This window comes from Alexandromys fortis, unplaced genomic scaffold (assembly GCF_014885135.2).
Source record: "Alexandromys fortis isolate MF-2015 unplaced genomic scaffold, M_Fortis_MF-2015_v1.1 scaffold_41, whole genome shotgun sequence".
Lineage (NCBI taxonomy): Eukaryota > Metazoa > Chordata > Mammalia > Rodentia > Cricetidae > Alexandromys > Alexandromys fortis.
This window is the reverse complement of record NW_026067923.1, coordinates 12974888-12999329: the sequence shown is the minus strand read 5'-3', so window position 1 is coordinate 12999329 and position 24442 is coordinate 12974888. Positions and strand designations below refer to the sequence as shown.

Here is a 24442-nt window from a genome sequence, read left to right as displayed (position 1 = left end):
AGATGTCTGTGCCTGTGGGGTGCTGAACACAACACACACAAAACACACAGAGGCACACACACAAGCAAAAGATACAGGCACACACACATACACACACGCGCAGAGATACACATACAGACACAGGCATATTCACAGACACACACACACGTAGAGATACACATACAGATGCACACACACACACACACACACATATAGAGATAAACATACAGACACACACACATACACAGGCACACACTGCATTGCTCTTTTTTCCCCCTTCTCCACTCTCCAACTGAGCAACCCTTCTAAGATTTGTGTGTTGTACAGGGATTTTCCTTCCTGTAATTACACTCATTTCCTACTGCCAACCCACAAACCACTAGAGAAAACCTAGGCCCTCTGAATTTCCTTTCCCATGCCCCTTTGGCAAGCGGCACCTGAACCAAACCCTTCCGCCCTTTCCACCTGCCTATGGACCTGACCTGGCAAGAGTGGCAGTGATCGTTGCCATGTAATGACTTATGAAAGATATAATCATGTGTTAAATTGAATACTCCGTTTAACTGTTAATGGTGTGCTCTGGGCACATTTACGTATTAAATGCTATGGTAACTAATCACCACTAGGAAATAAGATAATACACTTCCCAGACTTTGAAAAATAATCATGAGAGTTCCCATCTTGCTAGCAGCACATTGTGGCAACTCTGCCTGGCTGAGCGAGGTCTGCCTGTTTTCCAGAAACGAGGGAGGTAAAGGATCCTGCTCGGGGAGGCTTCCAAGCTTCCTCTTCCAACCTTCAGTGCAAAAGGGATTCAGCCTGAGGAGGAAGGGTGGTACAGGGAGGGAAGAACTTAATGACACCTCTACACAAAATGAAATCGCAAAACCTACGCAGCAGAAACACAGATGAGCTTTCTTTCAACCAAAATGCAGAACAGACGAAAATCATGCACTGTCAAGGGATTTTACATCAATTTATAATTTTGTTGTTTTGAGGGCAGAAGAAATAATCGAGTCTGTCTCCTGCTATCTATGCCTGCCTTTGTAACTGCTGTGCCTCTGGATTGGCCAAGCCAATGAATTTCAGACTGATTTAAACTCTGCTTTTAAGCCAAACAAACATAGACACAGAACGAAAGAAAACGAGGAAGTAGTAATGTCAGTTTTTGAAGTACAAGCAACTTTTAGGATGAGAGTTATTTTTCTCTCAAACAGGTCTTTGGTTCTTCTGGTCAACTGTATTCCGCAGGCTGCAGAATGCGCAGGATAAACAGCAGTCTGGTCCAGCCCAGGTGGGAGGCAAACCCTAGTGTTTGCCACCTAACCTCAGCCTGTGCGAGCAGAAGGCTGTGCAATGCTTGCTGGTGGAGAAACCCAAACCGCACTGCGATGTGAGCAATGGCAGAGCTGTCCTCACTCTGCACCCGGTGACAGGGTGGCTATGCCTGCTTCCCAAAGACTGGCATTTCCTGGCCCTCCCTCAGGCCAGCTGTGGCCCAATCTCCAAGTTTCCAGGGAAGCAAAGAGAACTTAAGGCGCTCTTCCCAGGTGTTGCCAGTTCCGGATGCCCCCTGCGTCTCAAGTTTCAGGCTCTTCCTTTTAAGGAGCACCTTCTGCAGCTTAGTCAACCCCAGTTGTTTTGGGAACTTGCCCCACTTTTAAATCTGGACGAGTTTTTACTTCCTTATAGGGAAGGGAAACTCTTCCCCCCCTCCCCTTTCTGCAGATTTGTGTGGAATCAATCCTCTCACTTTTTTTTTTGAATTAGTGGTATTGTCCTTAATATTTTTTCTGGATTATGGGCGAAGGGAGGGAGAATTTGTTTGCTGTGTCCCTTTTCTGACAGGTTCTCTTGTTATGCAACACAAAAACACAGACTAGACAGCATTAGAAGGAAATTTCAGGGCTGGAAGGGTCAACATGCAACAAAAGAAAGATGATTTTAAATACTGACCACCTCCCCAACCCCACCCCTGCCAATGATGTCCATGTTACATGTCATCAGCATGCTTTGATGGGGAGTTAACTTTAATTATCCTCAATGTGGTATCATCTCCTTCCCAGCTTGGGAAAGAGTTAATTCTCTCTCAAAGACCGTAGCTGTCCTTGTCTTTCAACCTGATTCACAGATGCAATAAAATATGAAGCAAATTTATGATCTGTTTCAAGCATTTTATTGCTGTATTTTTAAATTCATATATGCACATATAAGAACTATGATCTGTGAATAATTTGAAATGCTATAGTAGAGTGATATATTTTAGATAAAACATAACCATATCTTTATATAATTATTACAGATTAAAAGAAAGAAGAAAAATAGATTTCTAATGTGGATCAAACTGAAAACCTAATGACAGTCATAAACTGCTAACCAACCATAAATTAACATCTCCATCAAATGTTAAAATGGTATCGGTGGTTATATAAAGTAATTATTATTTTTCCTTATAAGTTTTAGGATTAGGTCCAGGTGTATTTGAAGATCTATTATTTACAAATGCTTCCCAGTCTTAAAAATTTATTTTTATTAGGAGGACGGTTTCAGCTCAAACCTGTCACGCTAATAGAAGATAAGAATTCAGAATTCAACATAAAAATACCTCATGACCCAACCTCATTTTATACTTTTATTCAACTCTGACTACTATGGAAGTATTTGGTGCAAGAATTTCCTTATGTTTTCTTTGGAAAGACAACATTTTACCCCTCTCCGGGTGGTGGTGGTAATGGTGGTGGAGTTAAACATGCTAAACCATACACCATCAAGTAAATGAAGCTCCATTTGCTGTGCACGGTCTCTCTGAGGGATCACATTCAGAAATCAGGGGTCAGGCTGAGCCTGTGTTCTTCATCCCAGACGTCAATGGGAAGAAATTGTTTTCCTAACCGGGCCTCCGCAGAAGCACAGGAAAAGCATCCATCTATGGAATGCTTGGTCTATCAGAGAGTGGGGTGGGCCGATGCATGGGTCTGTAGAACTGTAACTTTCTTTTGCATAAACATCGGGTATACATACATTGAAAGTGTAAGTATCTCAAACAGGCAGTAATTTCTAAAAATCTGTAATTGCTCGACAAATTGTGCTTTTTGAACAATTACAAATTACTTTCTGTGAAAGTAAACCAGTTATTTGGAGGATGGGGATGGGTGTGACAGCACATGTAAGAAATGCCCGCGGCTCAGTCATCATCTGGGATCTCTTGCCCTGAAGAAGAGCTCTGGATGCTCATTACCTAGGGTCAAAGGTTAACGAAAATGTTCGATGGTCCAAGGCCTTCCTTAGGTTTAATTATTTGAAGGTACTGTTTAGTCTACTTTCTTCTTTAAAAGTAAAAAGAATTTTTTATAACGTTTTCCATGCTTATAACAAAGAGTAAAAGCACTGTTGCATGAAGACCACGATCTTCACTGAGAATTCAGATGAGTTCAACACTGAAACAAACATTCCTTTAAATGTGTAAGACCAAGGTACTTAAAAAAAATCTCTTAATTATGTGGGCCGTTATAAGGTCCTTAAAATTATAATCTTAGAACAAAGTTCTGCCTGTTTTAATAATAACTTCAGAAATAAAAGACAAGCATTTATTAAAATGCCCATCTGTCAAATACTAATGTCACACATTTAATGTTAACTACAATAGCTAGTTCTTAGAAGTGGAAGTTATGTGGAATGGTATTTTTGTTTGTTTTTTGTTTTGTAAGTAAATTTGTCTGCATAGTACATACATCATAGTTACAAATATTTAATATCATTTCAGTGATGAATCCTAGATACTAATACCTTTACGTGGTATTTTCATCTCTTTCTGTTAGCTTCAGTTATAATCACAAATTGTTGTTATATATAAGTGTAGTCCATAATATAGCCTTTTCTAATATCTAATTCTCTTTAGAATCTGACATAACCATAAAATGTTTTTTATCAAGTCCTACTCTGAATAGAAAATGAACATTATTACTTACAAGAGCATGCTAATTCTAGATAGTTATACACACTTTAATGCACTCAGTAAGTATTCTATAGAGTGTGAATGAAAGCCAAGGTAGCGTTTTTCACCAAACGTCCATTCAATGAGCAAGTCACCCTGACTAGGAAATAAGGAATACTGAATCAACCAGTTCAAAGGGTCAGGTGCACCTTCGGCAACAGTTGGCTTCTGTTATCTGTTAATAGGAGCATGAGCGTCTCCTAGAAGGCTTGTATCAGAGTCCCTCCAAACCCACAGTGTTCCTAGAAATACCCAGTGTGCCAGTGCACCACTGCAGTGAGTTCCCACAAGAGACTCTTCATTCTCAGCAACACTATTCTGTTCGTAGACTTGGTTTAGCATTTGCATTTCAATTTTATGAATAATTGGAGAACTGTCCAAATATTTCTCAGCTTTCTTTATTATCTGTTGAGCAGGGAAGAGAGCTGCAGAGGACCAAGCTCAACTAGACGGAGATTTCCCTCCACTTCCCATTCTTAGACTTCCCTCTCCCCGTAGACTAACGACTATAGCTCAGCCTGGTCAGCATTGCAGATTGAGTGCTGTTTCTTGGACCTGTTTTTTTTTTTTTTTTTTTTTTTTATCCCACATAGAGACAAAGTTAAAATGTATTGAAAGATACTTTGAATATGACCCCTTTTAGGGGATCATGAGAAGATAAGACGAGAACACATACAAGAAGAAAGAGAGAAGTTGAGTTATTTCATATAGCATAACTATTTCCCAGAAAAATCTGCTTTTTGTTACCAAAAGTAACTGATCTACTCTTAGTACTTAGAATTTAGTATTAGAAATGAGACATGATCATTCATCTGTGATTTACAGGTTGATTTATTAATTTTAATGCCAATTAAAGAATATTAAATATTTCAACTACAAGATGTCTTAATTTATTCAACATTTTAAAAGAGAATTTACTTTTTTATAGATCCACAAGTATCTTTTAAAATTAAAAATATAGTAAGAAAATGTATCAAAGCAATAGTTCACACTTTGTAGAACATTTCAGTCTTTTTTATTTTTAGATGTATTTATTTATTGTGTACACAGTGTTCAGCCTCCTTGTATGCCTGCAGGACAAAAGAGGGCACCAGATCTCATTACAGATGGTTGTGAGCCACCATGTGGTTGCTGGGAATTGAACTCAGGACCTCCAGAAGATCAGCCAGTGGTCTTAACCTCTGAGCCATCTCTCCAGCCCAGAACATTTCAGTCTTAACACATCTTGAAATGCAACTGTTAACAAATCCTCACCTATTCAAAACTGTGTACCTAAATTATTCATGAACTTAATTTAATCTACACTAGAAATTTAGTATAAAAATACACTCAAGCTAAGAAGTTCAAAACTCATTGGCCGCTGACCCAACTCTATAAGCAGAGATATTATTGTGAAAGGTAAGTGCCCCAGCTTTATTAGATTGCTCACTATAACTCAAAACAGTGTGACAGAGTAATCTTACATGCTAATGTTTTCCTACTGAGTATTCAAGTACGAATTCCAAATAGTGTAGTGGAACTAAGCAATGGTTTACAACACTGACAAACTTAGTAGGTTAAAAATTGCACATTTTGCTGGGCAGTGGTGGTGCACGCCTTTAATCCTAGCACTCGGGAGGCAGAGGCAGACAGACCTCTGTGAGTTCAAGGCCAGCCTGGTCTACAAGAGCTAGTTCCAGGACAGGCTCCAAAGAAACCCTACAGAGAAACCCTGTCTCGAAAGAAAAAAAAGAGTGCACATTGTTTTGGTTTTAACTTTTTAAAATTTATTATTTTTTTTAAAAAATTACCAATCCAAGTTCCCACTCCCTCCTCTTCTCCCATTTCCTCCACACACCCTCCCTCCCCACCCCCATCTAATCCTCAGAGAGGGTAAGGCACATTGCATTATGGAAGGTACAAGGCCCTTCCTAGTACATCTACGCTGAGCAAAGTATACATCCAAAGAGAATAGGATCCCCAAAAGCCAGTACATGCAGTAGGGATAAATCCTGGTGCCAATCATATATATAATTACAGTGGTCACTGATGTAAAATAGTATATTTCCATTTACTCAAAACTTTTGTGAAGCTATAAACATGAAAAGATGAAAATTTAGGATATATGAAATAGTTACAAAATTCTGAAGACTCAGTGATTATTTGACTTTGGCTATATTTTTTATCATATCTTCACAACATCTTAAAATTACATTTATCTATGCACTGATTAACCACGTGAATGTGTCTATGCACATCTACACGTGCGTGTGTGTGTGTGTGTGCGTGTGTGTGTGTGTGCACGCGTGTATATATATAAATCAGGGGACAACTTGTAGGAGTCAGTTCTCTCTTTCTTCCATGTGAGGTCCCAAGGATGAAACTCAGGTCATCAGACTTGAGAGCAGCCAGAATCACACACTGAACCATCTCAGTGACTCCATAGTCTTTCTATATAGCTTGTGTAATTTGTATATGATAATTTATTATGGAACACTGCTTTTTGATAGTTGCAGGAAAAAGGCTATTTAGAAGGTATTCTAAATAAGGTATTAAAATAATTTTAAAATGAAATTTGTTATTTATAACTAAACTAGCAACAGGTAAGTTTTTTATACGTTGTTTTCTCGAGTGAAGTGGATATTCATGAAGGGAAACATTAACCCAATGCATATCTAGCTAGGGAAAATGCTCATTAAATATTTTGTCAAATAAATGAAGGAAAAACAATAATGCTAAAATATTCATGTATCAAGTATATGACCTAGCACTGTAGGATCTTTCTAAAATATATGCACACACATATATAAAATGAATTTTGATGGAGTTATCCTATAATGAACCAACAATATACCAACTATACACCATGGAACAGCAAATAAAACGTTTTACCCAATGTCAGGAATAGGTTACCTCCTTTGAAATTGCTAGTCATTGAGGTCACATAGACCCCTAAACATTACAGTTGTTACAATATTCTTGGATACCATCAACAGTTTTATGGTAAAACCCCACTTCTAAAGACTGCCTAACTAGAGTTATTTAGCAAGAAGAGACCATGCTGGTACTGGCCTGAAAACTTCATCCCAATTGGTAGCTTTCATGGAGCTGGAAGATGAGTGTTACCAGGGGGAAAAGCACGTCCATCAATCTTACCCAGATGAGCTACAATAATGACTGGTGCAATAGTGGCACATACATCATGGGACTAACCAATCACTTTCTGATTGGATTTAAGGCCCAGTCCATAAGTTGAAACCCATGCTTGGCACTGTTATTGGAGCCAAGACCTTGTGGCGAGACATGACATATGACATGGGGAGAACCTACTACTATTACTAAATGAACATGATGTATTAAACAATCTCTTATTATTTTACTGTTCTTCCAAAGATTAATAAATATCTCAAGCATCATCAGAGAAACTTATTTTTCCAATAGATTGTGATTATCACAGAGACCCCAACTGGTCAAGGTTCATAGAATAGCAGATTGTGATATGTTCAGACCTAGTGGTGCATCTGTATTATATTTTCCCCTTCAAAGGCTCAGGGATGATTACAGAAGAGGCAGAAAGAGTGTGAGATCCAGGGTTAGTTGATGATGGCTAGACAACAGTATTTACTGAACATACCAGTGCAGTTGAAGATATGAACAATGGTGGTTAGGATAGCATGTACAAGGCCTGTAAGGATGGGAGTGAAGTCCCACTCCTAGCTGAGGAGCAACTGGAAACTTAAAGTTGCTGGGAAAAGGATATTGAGTTTTCTTTAAGGGTCGGGACACTGGAGGATCAACCAAGCTCCAGTACGGCCACACATCCAAGCATATACGGGCAGCATAAATTGTACATGATGGGAAATAAGGACACAAAGTTGACCAGGTGAGAGATGGAGATGCATCTGGGAGAAGTTGGGGGAGGGTAAGGAATATTATCAAAGCACATTGTACAAAATTCACAAAGAACTAATAAACGTAAGAAAACGGAAATAGATTGGGTTTTGTGTCAGGTAGAAGAGACAGTCTAGGGTTCAACATGACATAAGCACTCATGTATGAGCATGTGTACATGTATGTGTATAAAATCCAAGACCTCTGCATGAAGTCAGTAATTTTCAGAGCCAACATCCTTGGTAGCTGGACTAAAAACATTGCTCTACAGTGCAGGATTAGACATATTGGCATTCTTAATCTGTTTCTGGTTGAAACAAAAAAAGCAATCAAATGTGGCTCTTGCCCTTTCCTGATCACGGGTTTTAAGTATTCCCTTTAAGTCCAGCACTCAGGAGGCAGAGACAGGTATAATTTTGTGAGACATAACTGCTTTACAATGAGGCCCTGTCTCACAAGCAAACAAGTAAGCAAGCAAACATATAGCAAAACAACAACAAAATCCCCAATCAAAACAAACTGCCCTTAATCACAGTGTTTCCTTTAAGGCTGGAATTCACAGTCAGCAGTGTACCATGTCGCCTCCAAAATATTCTAGTTGAGCATCCCCAGGAATCTGAATTTGACAGAAACATGAACAATAAGATAAAACCAAGCACAGTTTATACTTTGAGGAATGAACATTAAACCCAGATCAGAAACATTTTCCAGAAGTAAAATTCCAAGGAACACATACGAACTCAGTAGTTAAACTATTGGAAGCACTGATGGGAAGGGGAAATTACAAAATCAGACACATAAAACAGGAGAGGGCTGGACAAGCCAGGTGCAGAATATAAACCATGCTGACTGTAGTTACAGGGATAGTGAAATGCATTAAAGGAACAAGATTTTTGTAAAATATGGCCATGAAGAAAATATACATGAAGAACAATGAGTTACCAACCAAAAAATGCAATCACTGAACTAAGAAAATTCGTGAGATGGAAAATTTGAAAGGTGACATGATGTTCGTGGCTCAAAATTCAACCAGAGAGACTCTCAAGAAGGAAGAGGGTCAGATTGGCCTGGGGATGGGACAACACATGTGTCCTTTGTTTCCAGGAGAATGAAGGGTGTCATGAAATTGTATAGAGGAGGTAGGGGTGATTAGAGACAGCATTTGAATAAAGACACATGATGGAATATTGCTTAGTCTTGAAAAAAATACTGTTATTTGATTAAACATAGACAGATTTAGAGGATACGAAGTAAAAGCAACCAGAGACAGACGAATACTATGGACTCTACCTCATGTATTAGTTTTAATGTCATCTTGGTTCAATCTAGAGTATGTAGGAAGAGAGAACCTCAACTGAAGAATTGCCTTCATCAGATGCCCATGGCCATGCCAGTGAAAGACAGCCTTCATGATTAATGTAGCAGGGTGAAGATACTGTGGGCAGTACCATTTTCTGGGCTGGTAGGTGTGGTTAATAAAAAGCTAGTTAGGAATGAGCCAGTGAGCAAGCCAGTATGCAGCATTTCTCTGTATCAGGTTCCTGCCTTGAGTTCAGTCCTTGATTTCCCTCAACAATAGATTATGATTTGGATGTGTAACCTCTGATAAATTCTTTTCTCCCCAAGTAACTGTTCTTGTCACAATCTTCTTGTCATAGCAAGGAAAAATATTAGAACATATGAAATTCAAAATAATCAAACTTATCAAAGTACAGAGTGAAATAATGATTGTAGAAGGCTAGGAAAGTGTAGGAGAAATGATCAAAAAGTAAAAACATCCCATCCAGGAGAATTACAGTCTTTTGCAGTGGGGGGTGGGTGGGAAGAGTTTTAGTACATCGCCTTGTGAATATAGTTAATAATAGAGCACTCTGTGTTAAAAGTTGCATAAGTATCTGGGTTGATTTAATCATTTGGATTGGTCTAATCATTCCACATCATTTTCATAAACCATAACCTTATTTTGTATTCTGTGAATTTATATAATTATAAATGGTCATTTTGCAATTTTTAAAAGGAAGGAGATTGGGAATAAAGACCACTTTAATCAAGCAAAAACAGAATTCATGTCAGTAGACTTTCATGCAAGGAGCATTCAATGAACATATGCTCCAGAAGGGAGAAAAAAAAATGCTACCTTGTATTTACCTAGTACGATAAGCATTTTAGAGTGCTATTTTAAATCAATTTCCTTGCTAACAACAATATAAAATTTCCAAAGCATTAGAATTTCTAATTAATGCAGCATGAATTAATCTGGCTTAATTATTTGCCCTGTGAGTTTGCATGCCGTGTCTCCATTTATGCCAAATGTCAATCACTGGGAAATTTTATAGTAGAAATCTTTTAATTATTGATACAGGCTGTATTATATCATATGAAATTACTTATTATAGTTTAGTGTGATAGTCCAAAATAATACAACTAACCTCTAAGACCAAAAGGTTGTGAATAAGTATAATAATACCTAATTCCCAGTTTATATAAATTGGAACATTTATTAAAGAGTGCATTACAATTAGAATAACACAGTTTATACTAAAGACCAATACTACCATCAATGCCATAATGACTTCAACATTTCCCTCTAAAATAAATCTAATACTAATGTCTAGAGCAATTGCTGAATATATAATAATAGGTTTTGTGTTTTCTTATATATGAAATTTTAGCAGTATTTAACTTGAACATGAAAGGTTTTTTGTTCTATTGAAATGCAGAATACACAAGTTATAAAAATCATTTATGGGCAGTTAAATATTGAAGGGAAGTGGGAACATTTAATCTATTGTAACACTCATTTAATGCAAAGGTACGCTGGTAATATAGACATTATTGATACTCCACTTGAAGGGAACATTTCATACAGTATAACTCCTGGGAATTAATTTTCCTCTCTTCTGAGAATTTGGAAGTTGTTTGGCTGTCCAAAGACACACTTTTCCAGCAGTACATAAAATCTTATTAGAGGATTTCAGTAACTTAAAAAAATCACTCAGGGCCAAATTTATTACTGGAAGAGCACATTCACAACCAATGATACAAAGCACAGTAAGTACAAGTGGAAATTGTTACTTCGAACTTAACCCTGAAATGACTGCCCTGACAGTGTTTAGGTCACCGCCTTGCTTTAACTTATGATAGGCTTTGTGACCAAGAACAAACTGAATCAATCTCAGATCAAATGTAAATTTGCCATTTTCAAACAAAGAAGCATAGCTGTCGCATTTGCAGGCGTACAACAAACCACAGAGCTCAGCGTACGTAGCCTCACTCTGACAAGTTTCTCTGCCATCTTTTCAGCTTTTCCAAGATTTTGCCTTGTACCTGAATGAGACATCAGAATCAGGTTGCTGAATACCGAACAACAAACGACTGTGGTTTTGTCCTACAGGCTCCTTGCCAATTATTTCTAAATCAAAATAAGTTAAAAGTATAGCTAATACTAGCTTCATTTCAATAATTGCAAAATATCGGCCTGGACATTTGCTGGCTCCAAATCCAAATGGCATAATGTAATACTTCAGCTTTTTCCCTTCCTTGAGAAACGTTGTTTTCTTCTTGCCGTCTTCTAGGAATCGATCAAATCTAAATTCCTATAAAGAATAATAGACACTGTTAAAATTAAATTTTTACTTAAATTAGTTTGAGTTAGGTCTACTAGGTTGCTGTCTCTCCTTGTCTATCTTGCTGAGCAAGGTTGCGTGTTTGGTCTGAAAACATACAGGAGGAAGTAAAACTTGAATACGTGAAACAGCGTACCCAAACTTTCAGAAAAATTCCAATGTTATAGGGAACACCTGCATTCAAATACCTAAAGCACGTATCCACTCCCATTTCTCTTGTCTTTTCTTAAGTGGTGTCTGTGCTACCACTGACTCCTGAAGGCTGGGTAACTGACAAAAGAAAAGAAGTTTACTTTGACTCATGATTCTAGAGTCCAAAAATCTAAGAGCCTGGAGTTAATGGGGCTCTGTGCTGCTCCTTGCAACGGAGAATGCCAGAACGATTTGGTGCTTTGAGAAGAGTAAAGATAAGAGAGGCAGTCTATGGCTTGAATAAGCCAGTTTTCTGGCAGCCAATATGGTGTCAAGAAAGTGATAACAAGTAACGTGGCAAAGGCCTTACCCCTAACCACCAAAATGGCCTTTAGATTTCAGGATGAGTTTCGGATGGGATGCTCAATACTCAAATCACAGTGATTACAGTGAGTTTTTTTTTTTAATTATAAAGACTACATCTGTCTCCATTTCAGTCCTCTATGATGGGTTTGCTATAAAGGTCATTGATATGCCAATTATGGGTATAAGGGGTCTCCTATACGGCTACCATTGTCACTAATGACATAACACATCTTGGTGGCCACAGTTTATATTCATTTATCCTCCCAACTATCTATTGATGGACAAATATGAATTTAGGATTCAGTGCTTATGTTTGAATTAAAGAGACAGAAAATAATAAGATTCAAACAAAGCCCCAGAGAGAACCTAAGTAGAAAATAAAATTTTGTCTTTTTTTATGTTAAGTTGGATTTCTCATGTGACATTTCTATTAGAGTGCTCTTTGCTTGGATTAATTCTAGATAACAGAAACTTATGACATATTTTCATAAATAAGTTATACTACTTGCTACAGAAGATTAGAGAGCTGGTTATTTTAGGGTAGTTGACCTGCAGCCTTAATTTTGCCATGCTGCCAAAATTTCTTGGCTTAACTCTCACTTGAGTTGGTTAAAGGGTACTGAGTGACCTGATTTTAGTCCATTGTGAATTAAACCATCAATTAAATTAGTGCTCGTGGTTTGAATAAAGACAATTATTTCATTTAATTGGCATTCATTATATCTGCTCAACCACAACTTTGATATGAACTACATGAAATTATATATAATATAGAACATATAGAGAGTAGGTCAGATCCAACATGTTTCAGATTATGGTGAAACACTCCAATGTGGATAAATTATGAATGCACCACAAATGTTCAAACTCCTTCCATGGCAAGTTTAGTAATGTCAGGTTAGTCACTTCCTTTATCTGGAGTTACTTTAGTTAATACTTAATTTGCTAAGCGTTTGGGTTTTGAGAAAGTTTTCCCTGTTCCTACTCTGTCCCAACTTGCAAGCCAGTACAACGATGTTGACAAAATCATTTAGCATTGTATAATTGCTTTATTTCGTAACAAGTGATACCTTAACCACACTAGAGTAGAAGTGTGTTTTACCACTGTTAGGGAATGTATCCAAGGTGACCTAACCAATGCAGAACTGAAAATAGCTGCTCATTTCTACAGTAAGCACAGTGGTACTCTCTGTGCACACGCAGTGTTTCTAGAGAAAGAGGGGAGCTACATGGGACCCTCCCCTGGTGATCTTCCATTCTGGGGCTTCTGACTCCATCCTGAACTCAGCACGGATGCACTCTTCTTCCTGCTGACCAATTGAGGAGATTGGTCTCTTTCCCACAGCTTCCTGCTCAGGCCAAACAGCTTAGGTAGATTTCGACATGGAGCACAATCCCAGAGGAAAGAGAATTCACTGTAGTTCTGTTGTTTGTGCCAGAAAATGCAAAAGAGAAAACTTAACATAAGTTATGACTTCATGACATCTATCCAGATAACGAAAAGTAAGCCCGAAGCTACGAAGCTACCAAGGCTGCCCTGTCATTTCTCAGTGACCTTGCTGGCGGCCCTGTGAGAGGCTAGGGCACCTCCCTCAAACTTCTAGCAGATCGTTAATTTTTCCCTTCTACTTTTCTGTCCTTCTTTCGTAGTGTCCTCAGAATTAATATCTCAGAAATTTCCATTTAATGGTTTATTTAGTAAAATTAAAAGGGAAACTATTAGTAGCATTTGCTCTGTGACTATCATGAGAATACAAATATATAAAATTGAATAGAATTATATATATATATACATATATGTGTACATATATATATATGTTTTTCAAGACAGGGTTTTTCCATGGCTTTGGAGCCTTTTCTGGAATTAGCTCTTGTAGACTAGACTGGCTTCGAACTCACAGAGATCCAAGTGCTGGGATTAAAGGCGTGCACCAGTGCACCACTACCGCTCAGCTATTTTTTTGTTTCACTGCTTGTGCATAGAGAACCCTGACAGGTCTATGTTAGGAATGCCTATAATCTCCTTTACGAATTAGTTCAGTTTTCCCCCTAAAGGGAAGCGTGTTAGAATCCCACCTGAGCTATTGAAGAAAACAGGAATGTAAATCAAAGGTCCACGAGCTCCACTGGAAGGTGCTGGAAGGACTGGATGTGAAAGCCACCAAACCTCCCTGCTGCCCACTGGGGGTTGTACTGGAACAACCTCTAACTGACTTGGGGTTTAGGAATTGGAAACAATCCGTCCAATGGCACAGAGGAAAGAAAGTCTGTAGGGTCCTCAATAAACCCTTTGCTTGGAAAGAAAGAAGTACAGAGAGAAATGGCTTGTGATGAGTCTCTCCCTGGACCTCATCATGCAAAGGTGAGGAAGTCAACTGCAACTAGAAGGGAAGACGGCAGAGTGAGGGACTCCCCAGCATCCTCTTCATCTCCCTCTCACAGCCTCCAACACAGGGACACTCCCTTGGCCGCGTTCCCCATATGTTTATTGGACTACTGAGCAAATGACAGCAATGCCCATTTTAAAACTCCGATTCCTGGTCTTAGAGAAGATAGAGAATTGAGTGAGAATGGGAAGCGGCTGCGGATTCAGCGTATACAAATAGCAGAAACTGTTCAACACCGAGGTGTTGTGGGAATTCATTCAGCCAATCGCCTTTTAGATACCAGCCCATTAGGCTGTGATCTGAGGTACAGACAGGAAGCTTGCTTAGCCCCTTTTCCTTTCCCTTGGTTGGTGGTCAGAGTTCGGTCCGGAGCTCCCAGCCCCCAGATAGTAGAGGAACACAGTGGCTCTCTTATTGTGAGTGATCCCCATTAAACATTTGTTATCCTTTATTACAGGCTCTCGTGGATCTTCCTTTTATTATGTAGCATTCTGGCACCCAACAAGGGGCTTGAACCCACAACTCTGGGATTAAGAATCCCATGCTCTACCAACTGAGCTAGCCAGACATTACAAGCATATTAGGGGTTCTCGTGGACTTTCCTTTAATTATGCAACACTGTAACACTTGGAGCCAGTTTGGATAGAAGATCCATTTTTCTGGATTGATAGGAACTTTTAATATACACAACAGAGAAGAATTGCATAGCAACCTCATTTGTGAGTCCCAAAGTACAGTTTAAGAGTGGAGGAGTGAGAATCTGAGCTAAGAGGTCAAGATCATGATGGGGACATCCACAGAAAGAACTTACCTGAGCTAATGGGAGCTCACCAACTCCAGCCAGACAGGGAAGGAACCAGCATAGATACAAACTAGTCCCTCTGAATGTGGGTGACAGTTGTATGGCAGGGGCAGACTACGGGGCCACTGGCAGTGGCACCAGGATTTACCCCTACTGATTGGACTGGCTTTTTGTAACACATTCTCTTTGGAGGGATATCTTGCTCAGCCTAGATATAGTAGGGAGGGCCTTGGACCTTCCTCAAAGCAATGTGCCTTACCCTCTCTGATGGGGGGGTGGGAGGGAAGGTTTAGGGAACGGGAGAGGTGCAGGGAGTGGCAACTTTGATTGGTATGTAAAATGAAAAAGAAGATATTTTTTAAAAAAGTAAAATAAAAGTGTTACGATTAAAAGAAAAGAATCAAAGAAAATACATTTATATATCACCTGACAGTGCTAAGTGTTTAGCAAATGTTTACAAAATAAAAAAAAATAATAGCTGGCAAAATCAGATAAAAGAAATGGTTCCAAAGCATTTTTTTTGTTTTTGTACACAGAATGATCATCATTCTATTACTAATTTCAAAAACAAAACAAAACAAACCACAACACTGTAGGAAAAATTACCTGATGCTAACACAAGTCAGGTATTACTAATGATGCTAAAACCTACTAAATAACAGATTCACTAAATATCCTAATGATTTTAAATTACTTTTCACAATATTGAAATCTTATTCTCCCAGTGATTTTTGTATGAGGCAAACCTTTTGTTTACTATTAGTATCATTTGGGTTCCACAGGGCAATATATATACACACTCCCTTTCCTTAACGTCCTCCTCCTATGGCTTCCTCTTGCCTCCCACCCCCGTATCTTTCTCTTTCAGTTTTGCAATAAAGCCAAGATTGTGGTTGAATTTGTTAATTTCCTATACCAACCTTCCAAATGCCAGATTACAGATGTGTACCACAAATCCTTAATCAACACTCACAATTTCTTCTCTCTCTCTCTCTCTCTCTCTCTCTCTCTCTCTCTCTCTCTCTCTCTCTCTTGTTGTTGTTGTTTGTTTGTTTTGTTTTGTTTTTCTGGGACAGGGTTTTTCTGTAGCTTTGGAGACGGTCCTGGAACTCTAACTCACAGAGATCCGCCTGCCTCTGCCTCCCGAGTGCTGGAATTAAAGGCGTGCGCCACCATCGCCCGGCAGCTCAGATTTTTTTTAAAGGGGATAGAAGAGTGAGATGTGGAGAAAGCACAAAGAAGCGCGCTCCTAAAGATGGTGGCAATCCGGTGATCATTTCTTATTTGATGACAACAATAATTCTGATTTGACTCTCATGACATGAATAATAAACTCTGCTACTAATCGAATAATCACAAAGAAAACCTGGGCAGAAGTGAAAAATTATAAGAAGGGTTGCTATTTTGAAGTTCCCAAATATTTTCCCGATACTAATTTCAGTTGTGTTGTTTATTGAATGTACACTAACAACTGGAATTATTCACAAATGCAGAAATGCAGCTAGTTCTCTGGAGAACACTCATCCATTGGCTGAAATTCTACATCCTCCTTGCAGTCACTGTCTGCAGAAGGCCTGGCCTAAGAAACCATGCACCTCTCCCCCTGTAATAAGACACCGGCTCTGCTGGCTCAATAAATACAAACTGGCATTGCTTTTGAAGTTTGTCCTCTTATTGTTTTCCTAAATTCAACAGTATTATAATTCAGGTTGAGTGCAGAACACCTAGCTGAGGTCCTGTCTTTGAAAGCGGTCTGTCTATGAAGTCTTTGAGCAGAGAACAGCCGTTTCCTCCACTAAAGGTGGACGGTAAACAGTACAAGTCAGTGGCATCCTTTATGCGAAGCAGAGCAGAATATAACTGCACTCCATTTGCATGCAGGGGGTGACTCTCTTAAGTGGTATTAAGGGATGAACCGGGGTGGATTAATTTCCAGTCTTTGATATTCATTAACTCCAGCTTCGGAAAAAAAAATACAAGGAGATGACACAATTACCCTCGGAGCTTCACCCGAGAGCAGCAGCTTTGCAATTTGGAGTTCATAGTGCCATGGTAATTGATCAAGCAGGAGCACATACCTTTAGCTAAAGGGACTTAACTACTATTTGTTCCTAACGATAGTGATGATGGTATTTGACGTTTGAAGTCAGCTTCACTTTGGAGGTGCTTAGCAAACTAGTTACTATTATTTAATTTTTAGGCCACATATCAATAGCCAGCCCTCTTGGGTTTCAGTAATTGCTTGTCAAAGAGACTCTTAATTCAGTGGCTAAAAGCAACCGTGACCAAGGTAAAAGTGTCCATTTCATTTGAATTAAGCAGCAAATAATTAGACTTATCTGAATTTTTGTTCACAAATCACACAACCTGTCAAAGGCAGATTCTTGGAGGGGGGGACCTGTAATGGCAAAATCTTCCTATTAGAGGGAAGTACAGAAGTCATCACCCAGCTGCCTTAAATCTCCAGGGAGAATAAACTAAAGGATGAGAAAGGTGGAGGGTGGGGGCGGGGGAGGGGTGCTTTCCTGGCAGTCATAACAGACATGGTGTTAATTTACCTCTGGAGCCTCAAAGACTTCTGGGTCCATGTGCAGGATGGGAGGAAAGATAGCCACAAAGTCTCCCTTTCGTAGACAGTAGTTGCTGGTCTCTAAGTTGAAATTCATATCCTCTTCAACTTTCCGGATGATGGTGGAGTGTGAGCACAGCCGCAGAACCTCAAGGACCGTGCTGTCTGAAGGAAACAAACAACGGCTCTTTGTCACAAGAGTGCTTCGAGAAGCGCTCACTGCAGCCTGTTAGGACACATTACCAGCAACCTCGCCTCGCAGGGAAAATACTTCTCTTCACATTCATTGTGAGCTAAGAGGAAGTCAATGAGACTGAGGATGCTGAGAGTAAAGGACCTGGTGGCTTTGCCCCGACATCGTTTGGGGGAGTTTCAGGCCGGAGAGAGCCGTGCTGTCTAGGAACAGGGGAAAGAAAGACTGCTGTCCAGGAAGGGACTGATGTGCTTGGTGCACAAACAGGGTTACGCCTCCAGTGTCTTAGAGAAGTGAGGTTTTTAAAGCCAGGTTCAGCTAGTTAACAGCACTTAGGCAGTTAGCAGTAATTGTAGTAGGTGCCGTTGAAGACAGCATATCACTAAATTTCTCTATGCTAGCTGTAAATAAAATGAGTCAGCATTTGCTGGAAAATTTTCAAAGGAACACATTTTTATCTGATGCGGAAGAAAACCACATTTTTCTCATCATCCAGGGAGAACAACATTCACCAGCATCATATCCTGGAAGATTCCAGAAGCCGAATGTCCTTGCTATCCCAGTGGCCTTCACCTTTTGCTCCTAGCACGGCAGATTTTATGGCTAATTTCCGGCGATTTATCCTGGCAGTTTGAGGAGGAATTCCTTTGGGAATAATATGCATAATTTGCATAAATCATTCTGATAGCATGCATATCAGAGTGTAGCTCCTGTCCAGGGCTGCATCTCTCCCTTCATAATCAAAACTGACTATGTTTCCACCAGCGTGAATGGATCCTGGAATATAAAGCTTGATTCTTTCTAATCAGCAGTGTGAACGCGCTCCAAGGGGAGCTCCCCCCTTCCACATGATAATAAATGATTGTGTTTATGACTTGCAATTTAGAAACCTCACACACATACACATGTTTAGAGCCCGGTTTCTTGGTGCCGAGCACAGTGCTGCCATAGCCAGTGCCCAGTTATTAGGTTATTGAAGGCAGACCCATTAGTGGAGGCTTGCGTACAGAGAAACACAGAAATAAACATTATTTTGTAAATAGGTAAAATGCAAACCTCTGAACAGCCCACACAGGGACATGAAGTAGCTTTGGGTGCCTTCTCCCAGGAGGTTTTTCCTTAAGCATGCATTTGTCTAAAGAAATGAGGCTGCGGTCAGTTTCGTGTGGGTAGTGGGGTGATTCAATGTGACGTATAGTGAGGCCATGCATATTCTCTTAGACTGCCTTCGTTATTCTAATCAGGCAGAGTCAAATCGGTTTGCTGGTGATGGGGCTAGAAGAGAACTTTGGTTTGGGAACATGAACTCTATTGCAGATAGCCACGAGGCACCTGACACGACAGATTTCGGCTGGCAAGGCACCAACAACCAACATTTCTGTGGTGAAAATCAAGGTACCACTTCCCAAGTCCCGCTGCTGGCCCTGTTGGACCAACAATAGCATAGCATCATTTTAACATGTGGTATGAAATAGTAGCCTACGTATGCAGTAGTTCTGTTCACACAACAAGTCCAGTAGGGCTTGGGAAGAAGAAATATACAAAAGCAAAACAATGCTTGGGGTGGCCGCTGTGACAGGGTAGGCATTTAACAGTCCGAATAACATGGTCATATCTGATTGGCTGCTGTGCTCTTGGGAAGCATGGCAGCTTGTGCCCACTGCAGTATCACAAATGACAATTGGGCAAGCATATCTTATGCAGAAGTTAATCACAATAATGGAGCTCAAAGTGTGGCTCAGCAGTCAGCTCGTAAGTGACAAATCTGTTTTACCTTCCAGTACCAGTTATGAGTGCAAGGCGAGGTTGGCTCTTGCTCTGAGCGATCATGCCGATGATCATTAGGTGACAGAAGTAATGAGTTGTGTTATTATCGCCAGTGGAGAGGGGAGCTTGTGGGGTGTGCGGGGTACAGAGCATCGAGACACAAAAGCCAGCCGCATTTCCACCAGCCCCAGCATGAACCGGGGGGCAGAGCTATACGTTGAGAATGACAATAGGCACAGAGCACAAAACGTGCAGCTTCTCCTTGGGGTTGTCATTGTTGAGCAGACACCAGGCAGTGCCACTGACAGAGCGGCTGGGCCCTGGGAGGACTTCCATGCTACACCGGGAGGTACAGTAAATTATCCTGTGCGGTAGAGCAACATCTGTTTTCCTGCTATTGCCGAACAAACAAGGCAGTTTAAAACATACCAAGGGACAACCAAGCAACAACTGAGCCTGACCCTCATTTCTCCCCCTTCTCACACACGAGGCGCTGAACCTCATTGTGCAAGCATTCCATGAAAGAGAAGCCAGGTTTTCATGCGATAAGGTGTTGTCAGAGAGATTTTTACAGAGTTCCAAAATGGAAAGAAAAAGCTTATAGTATTTTTATTCTTAGAACTGTCCCCCTTCTATCTTCATTTCTTTTATACTAAAGCTAGCACTTGGTTCTCAATTTGCTCTAGAATTAAAAAAAAAAAAGCCCAACTTTCCATACACTTATAAATATTCAGTCTTTAAACCTAATTTGCTATACTTAGTTCACATGCCTTCAAGCATTTGTCTTCCAATTCCCACTGAATAAATGCGTACTAATGAGAACTAGAGCAAGCTGCCGAGGCAAAGCTGGGTGACTGGGGTCTGGCCTGCCACCAGCTTGTGATAGGCGGGCAAATTGAGCTAAAATGAAAAGTCTTGTCAGCTAAAATTCAACATGGTAGCCAAACAGCAAGCTGTCAATCATCCATCCAAAACAAGGGACTATAGGTAATAAAAGGTCACTGTGACTCATTAGTGCACACTTGGCTTACATATGGAAGCTAATTTTAATTAAACATGATCTCTATCTGTAAATGTTTTATAAAACTTACTGTGCATAATGGACTGGTAATTTATGCAAACATTTAGCAGGTAATGGGACCCTCTAATTATTAGACTGTATTGTAGAAAAATGACTATCGAGAATGCAAATATTTGGGGGATGAATTTACACAGGCATTGCGAGATGCCAACAGTCATAGCTGTGGTTAAGAGAAGGCTTCTCGTAGAACTGCTAAGAACTGAGTTCCACTGACTAAGATCGACAAGACAATCGGGTCACAAAATTTTGACGATGAACTTAACAATTCTGAGTCTGTGCTGCCTTGTTTACCTGGTTGGAAAAAAAAATGAGTTTCTTTTTTAAGATAGAAAACGGAAATGATTAAAAGTCCCTTCTAAGTAAAGAGCTGGGCACGTGTTAAGCTGTGATGTTTTATAATCCAACTGGAGGAAAAAGACAAATGAAGGGAATTGCTGGGAGGAAAAGGCACATCCGCTTTGTCTTCAGAATAATTCACAAATGATTCCCACTTGCAGATTTCAAGTGCCAAAGCAGATCACGCTAATCAATAAAGCCCGGTGCAATGCAAACACAGAGAAGTGCATGCAGGTTTCCGCCTCATACTTAGGCCATGTCTGTATATGTGGAATGAATGTACTGTGACATGGCTGGACTGCTAATTTGGGTCATCTTAATGATTGGTGCAGGCTGGCGTGCCATCTGATTAGCCATGGCGACCAGTGGGTAGCAGCGATGGCAGGAACGAAATGAGCAGCCAGCCCCACTACGGTAACTGGGGCTGAACACATGGGTGCTCTTAAAAAGAAAATGCCTGGAAAAGGGGAAGGGAACGGACATGAGAATGGTCTTCTCTAGAAGGTGTGGTGAAAGGCAGCTCGGCTAAAGATGCACCACACATGCCTGGCTGTCTTTCTATAGCTTTTTTTTTTTTTTTAGACAGATGCGAAAGTAAATGAGAAATTGTGATAATTAATATAGAATTTGAAGAAAAATCATAAATTTCTGGATCAACAATTGTATATTTGAATAAGGTTAAAAATAAACCCGAATTGGTACAAATGCCCACCTTCACACTGCATTGCAGAAACAGGCTTCGGTTTCTGCTATTTATGGCTTCTGCTGTATATTTAGACACATGGAAGTTAAACATTCGTATGCTCGATAGAATTTTGTGACGGTCTTACTCTGCTCAAAGTACTGGGGCACGGTGACTGGAGGAAAGAAATACAACATGTGGATTTGACCTGCACTCATGCAACAAACCGAGAATTCAAAACTGAAAATTACACGTAAGCAAGAGGCTCCAAAGTGAGAACTTAAAATTGTTTCCTTACTTATTCCCCCCTCTCTCTTTCTCTACAGGGTGTGTGTGTGTGTGTGTGTGTGTGTGTGTGTGTGTGTGTGTGTGTGTGTGTGTGGTGTGCACAAATGACCAAATGTACAAATGTGTGAAGGTCCAACTCATGGAACCCAGGGATGGAACTCAAGTTGTCAGGGTTGATGGCAGGTGCCTTTATCAACGGAGCCCACTCACTGGCTCTCACCCCACTACTTTAGACGTTGAATACTTTACTTTTTAAACTGACAAAGATTGTGAGCTTTGTCTGGCAACACAGATGCTTTGTGGAACATCTCCATCAGTTTAATCAGCACATGCATTATCTATCAGTTAATTGTTAGGAAAACTCTCGACTTAGCTTCTCATTTTTGCAGTTTTCTTTCTTTCTTTCTTTCTTTTTTTTTGAGTTATGGGGTGGGGGACCCAGAGACTTGTGCTTGCTAGGCAAGTGCTCAGCCCCTGAGCTATATCCACAGTTCAATCAAAGTTCGCATGGATTACTAACATGTAGTGTGTGCACGTGTGTGCGTGCATGTCTCTCTTTCTGTGTGTGTGTGTGTGTGTGTGTGTGTGTGTGTTTGTGTGTGTGTGTATTGCTGGGGATTGAGCGCAAGGCCTAGCACATGCTGGGTAACTTCTCTACTATTGAACTACAACTTGTCATTTTACCCTCCCTCCCTCCATCTTTCTTTTCCTCCTTCCCTTCCTCTCTCCCTCCCTTCATTCCTTCTTTTCTTCATTCTATTTCTCTGACAGGGTCCGGCTTTCTAGTCTAGGCAGGCCTTGAACTCATGATCCTTTTTCTTGCCTTTCAGGCTCTGGGATTAGAGGGCATAACTCATGCTTTACTGACAGACATAGTTTCTTAACATATAACTCTAATGATAGTTTACTGAAAGGGTATTTTGGAGGAAAGGTGTTTTTTTTTTCACACTGAAATCAAGCTTTCTTTCTTTTAATTTCAACCTTTATAAAAGTTCAGGCAGAAAATCTACTCCTTCTAGCCTTTAACAACCCCTTAAATGCACATATACATATTTTATCATTTTCTTTTGGTGCAGGGGTGGTGCTAATAAAAACTCCAGGTCCTTGTGCATGCTAAGCAAGCACTCTACCATTGTGCTGTACCCCAGGCTGTTATAACCATTTTGTATTCTGTGTCGGAGGTGATATGACATCAGCCTTTTGACATGCCTGGTAAATTCGGAGAGTTTACCACAGTCTACCAGAACCACAAGCTCTGCTTGAGTTGGGAAGCAGATAGGGACTTTCATTTCCTATGCCCCAAACCCCGTACTTCTCTCAGTGTTTCTCTTGTGGAAGCAGATGAGGAGAGACATTTTGAAATAACCACATATTCCTTTGAAGCTTTCTTACATGGCAGGGATTTCCAGCTTCTTCGGCTGTTAGACTCACCCAGAATTAGTTAAAAAGGTAACGCCTCCATCCCAGATCAATGAAGTCAGAACCACAACATTAACTAAAACCTTGATGAGGGGTGCTGAACCTTGACCACAGATTAGAATCACTTGGGGGGGGGGGAGATTTTAAAGCCATCAACCCTCACTCCAAAATAATAAAAGCGGACTCTCCGGGGACAGGAAAATCAAGCTGATAGCATTGTGGCTGGAAACCGGTTTTCTAAGACCCTCACCCTATTCTGTGTGGGTTTTCTTTTAACACTACTGTGATGAATTTATTTTAATTTGCATCAACGTTACCTTCCAATCAGCTTGTGTTTCCGTCCTACATTCCTTTCCTGAACCGCTTAGCTTTGTATTAAAACACAAAACTAATAAATATTGAAGTCAGTGTTTTTCACTGATGTTTCCATAATATTACCCATAAAGCCTAACTCCTGTCTGCTTCTACTGTGGTCTGCTTCTGGAATACCTCTTTCTTGGGTTAGGATTTCCCTCCAGGAGACGAGAGATAGAGTGCGGTCAGGAAGCATTGCCTAGCATACACAGAGACCCTGGGTTCAATCCCCAACATGGCAGAAAAGAGAAAATAAAAATTACTAACATGAAGTGAAATTCATTCCTTTTGTGTTCCTTCATGAGAATATTTTGGTAAAATTCACAACTCCCTAATTATCTAAATTTCTAATTTTTCAGCTACACGATTATTTTATAATATTTATCTCTGTACTTATAGTTGACTGATACATATCATATAAATATAGTGGTCATTTCTCTAACAATTTTGCCTGAGGTGACACTGATTATCACTAGGTATTAAAATCAATAGCCTCACATCACTTTTTCTTGATTTAATATTGTTTACATTAATGGTTTGTATTTGATTTTCTTTCTGGAACTTTCTACCCAGTGATCAAAAAAAAAAAAAAAAAAA

General features: G+C 39.9%; 1 protein-coding gene across 1 annotated transcript in view; it reads right to left on the bottom strand.

Moving 5' to 3' along the window:
• Positions 1-8484: 8484 nt before the first annotated feature.
• Cyp7b1 (cytochrome P450 family 7 subfamily B member 1) overlaps positions 8485-24442 on the bottom strand; it is a 164891-nt gene continuing 148933 nt past the window's right edge. The window contains exons 5-6 of the mRNA XM_050142016.1: positions 17715-17890; positions 8485-11439 (exon numbers count right to left, since the gene is read on the bottom strand). Of these exons, the coding sequence (XP_049997973.1) occupies positions 11143-11439; positions 17715-17890 (473 nt within the window). The 3' untranslated portion in view covers positions 8485-11142. The remainder of the gene's footprint in view (positions 11440-17714; positions 17891-24442) is intronic.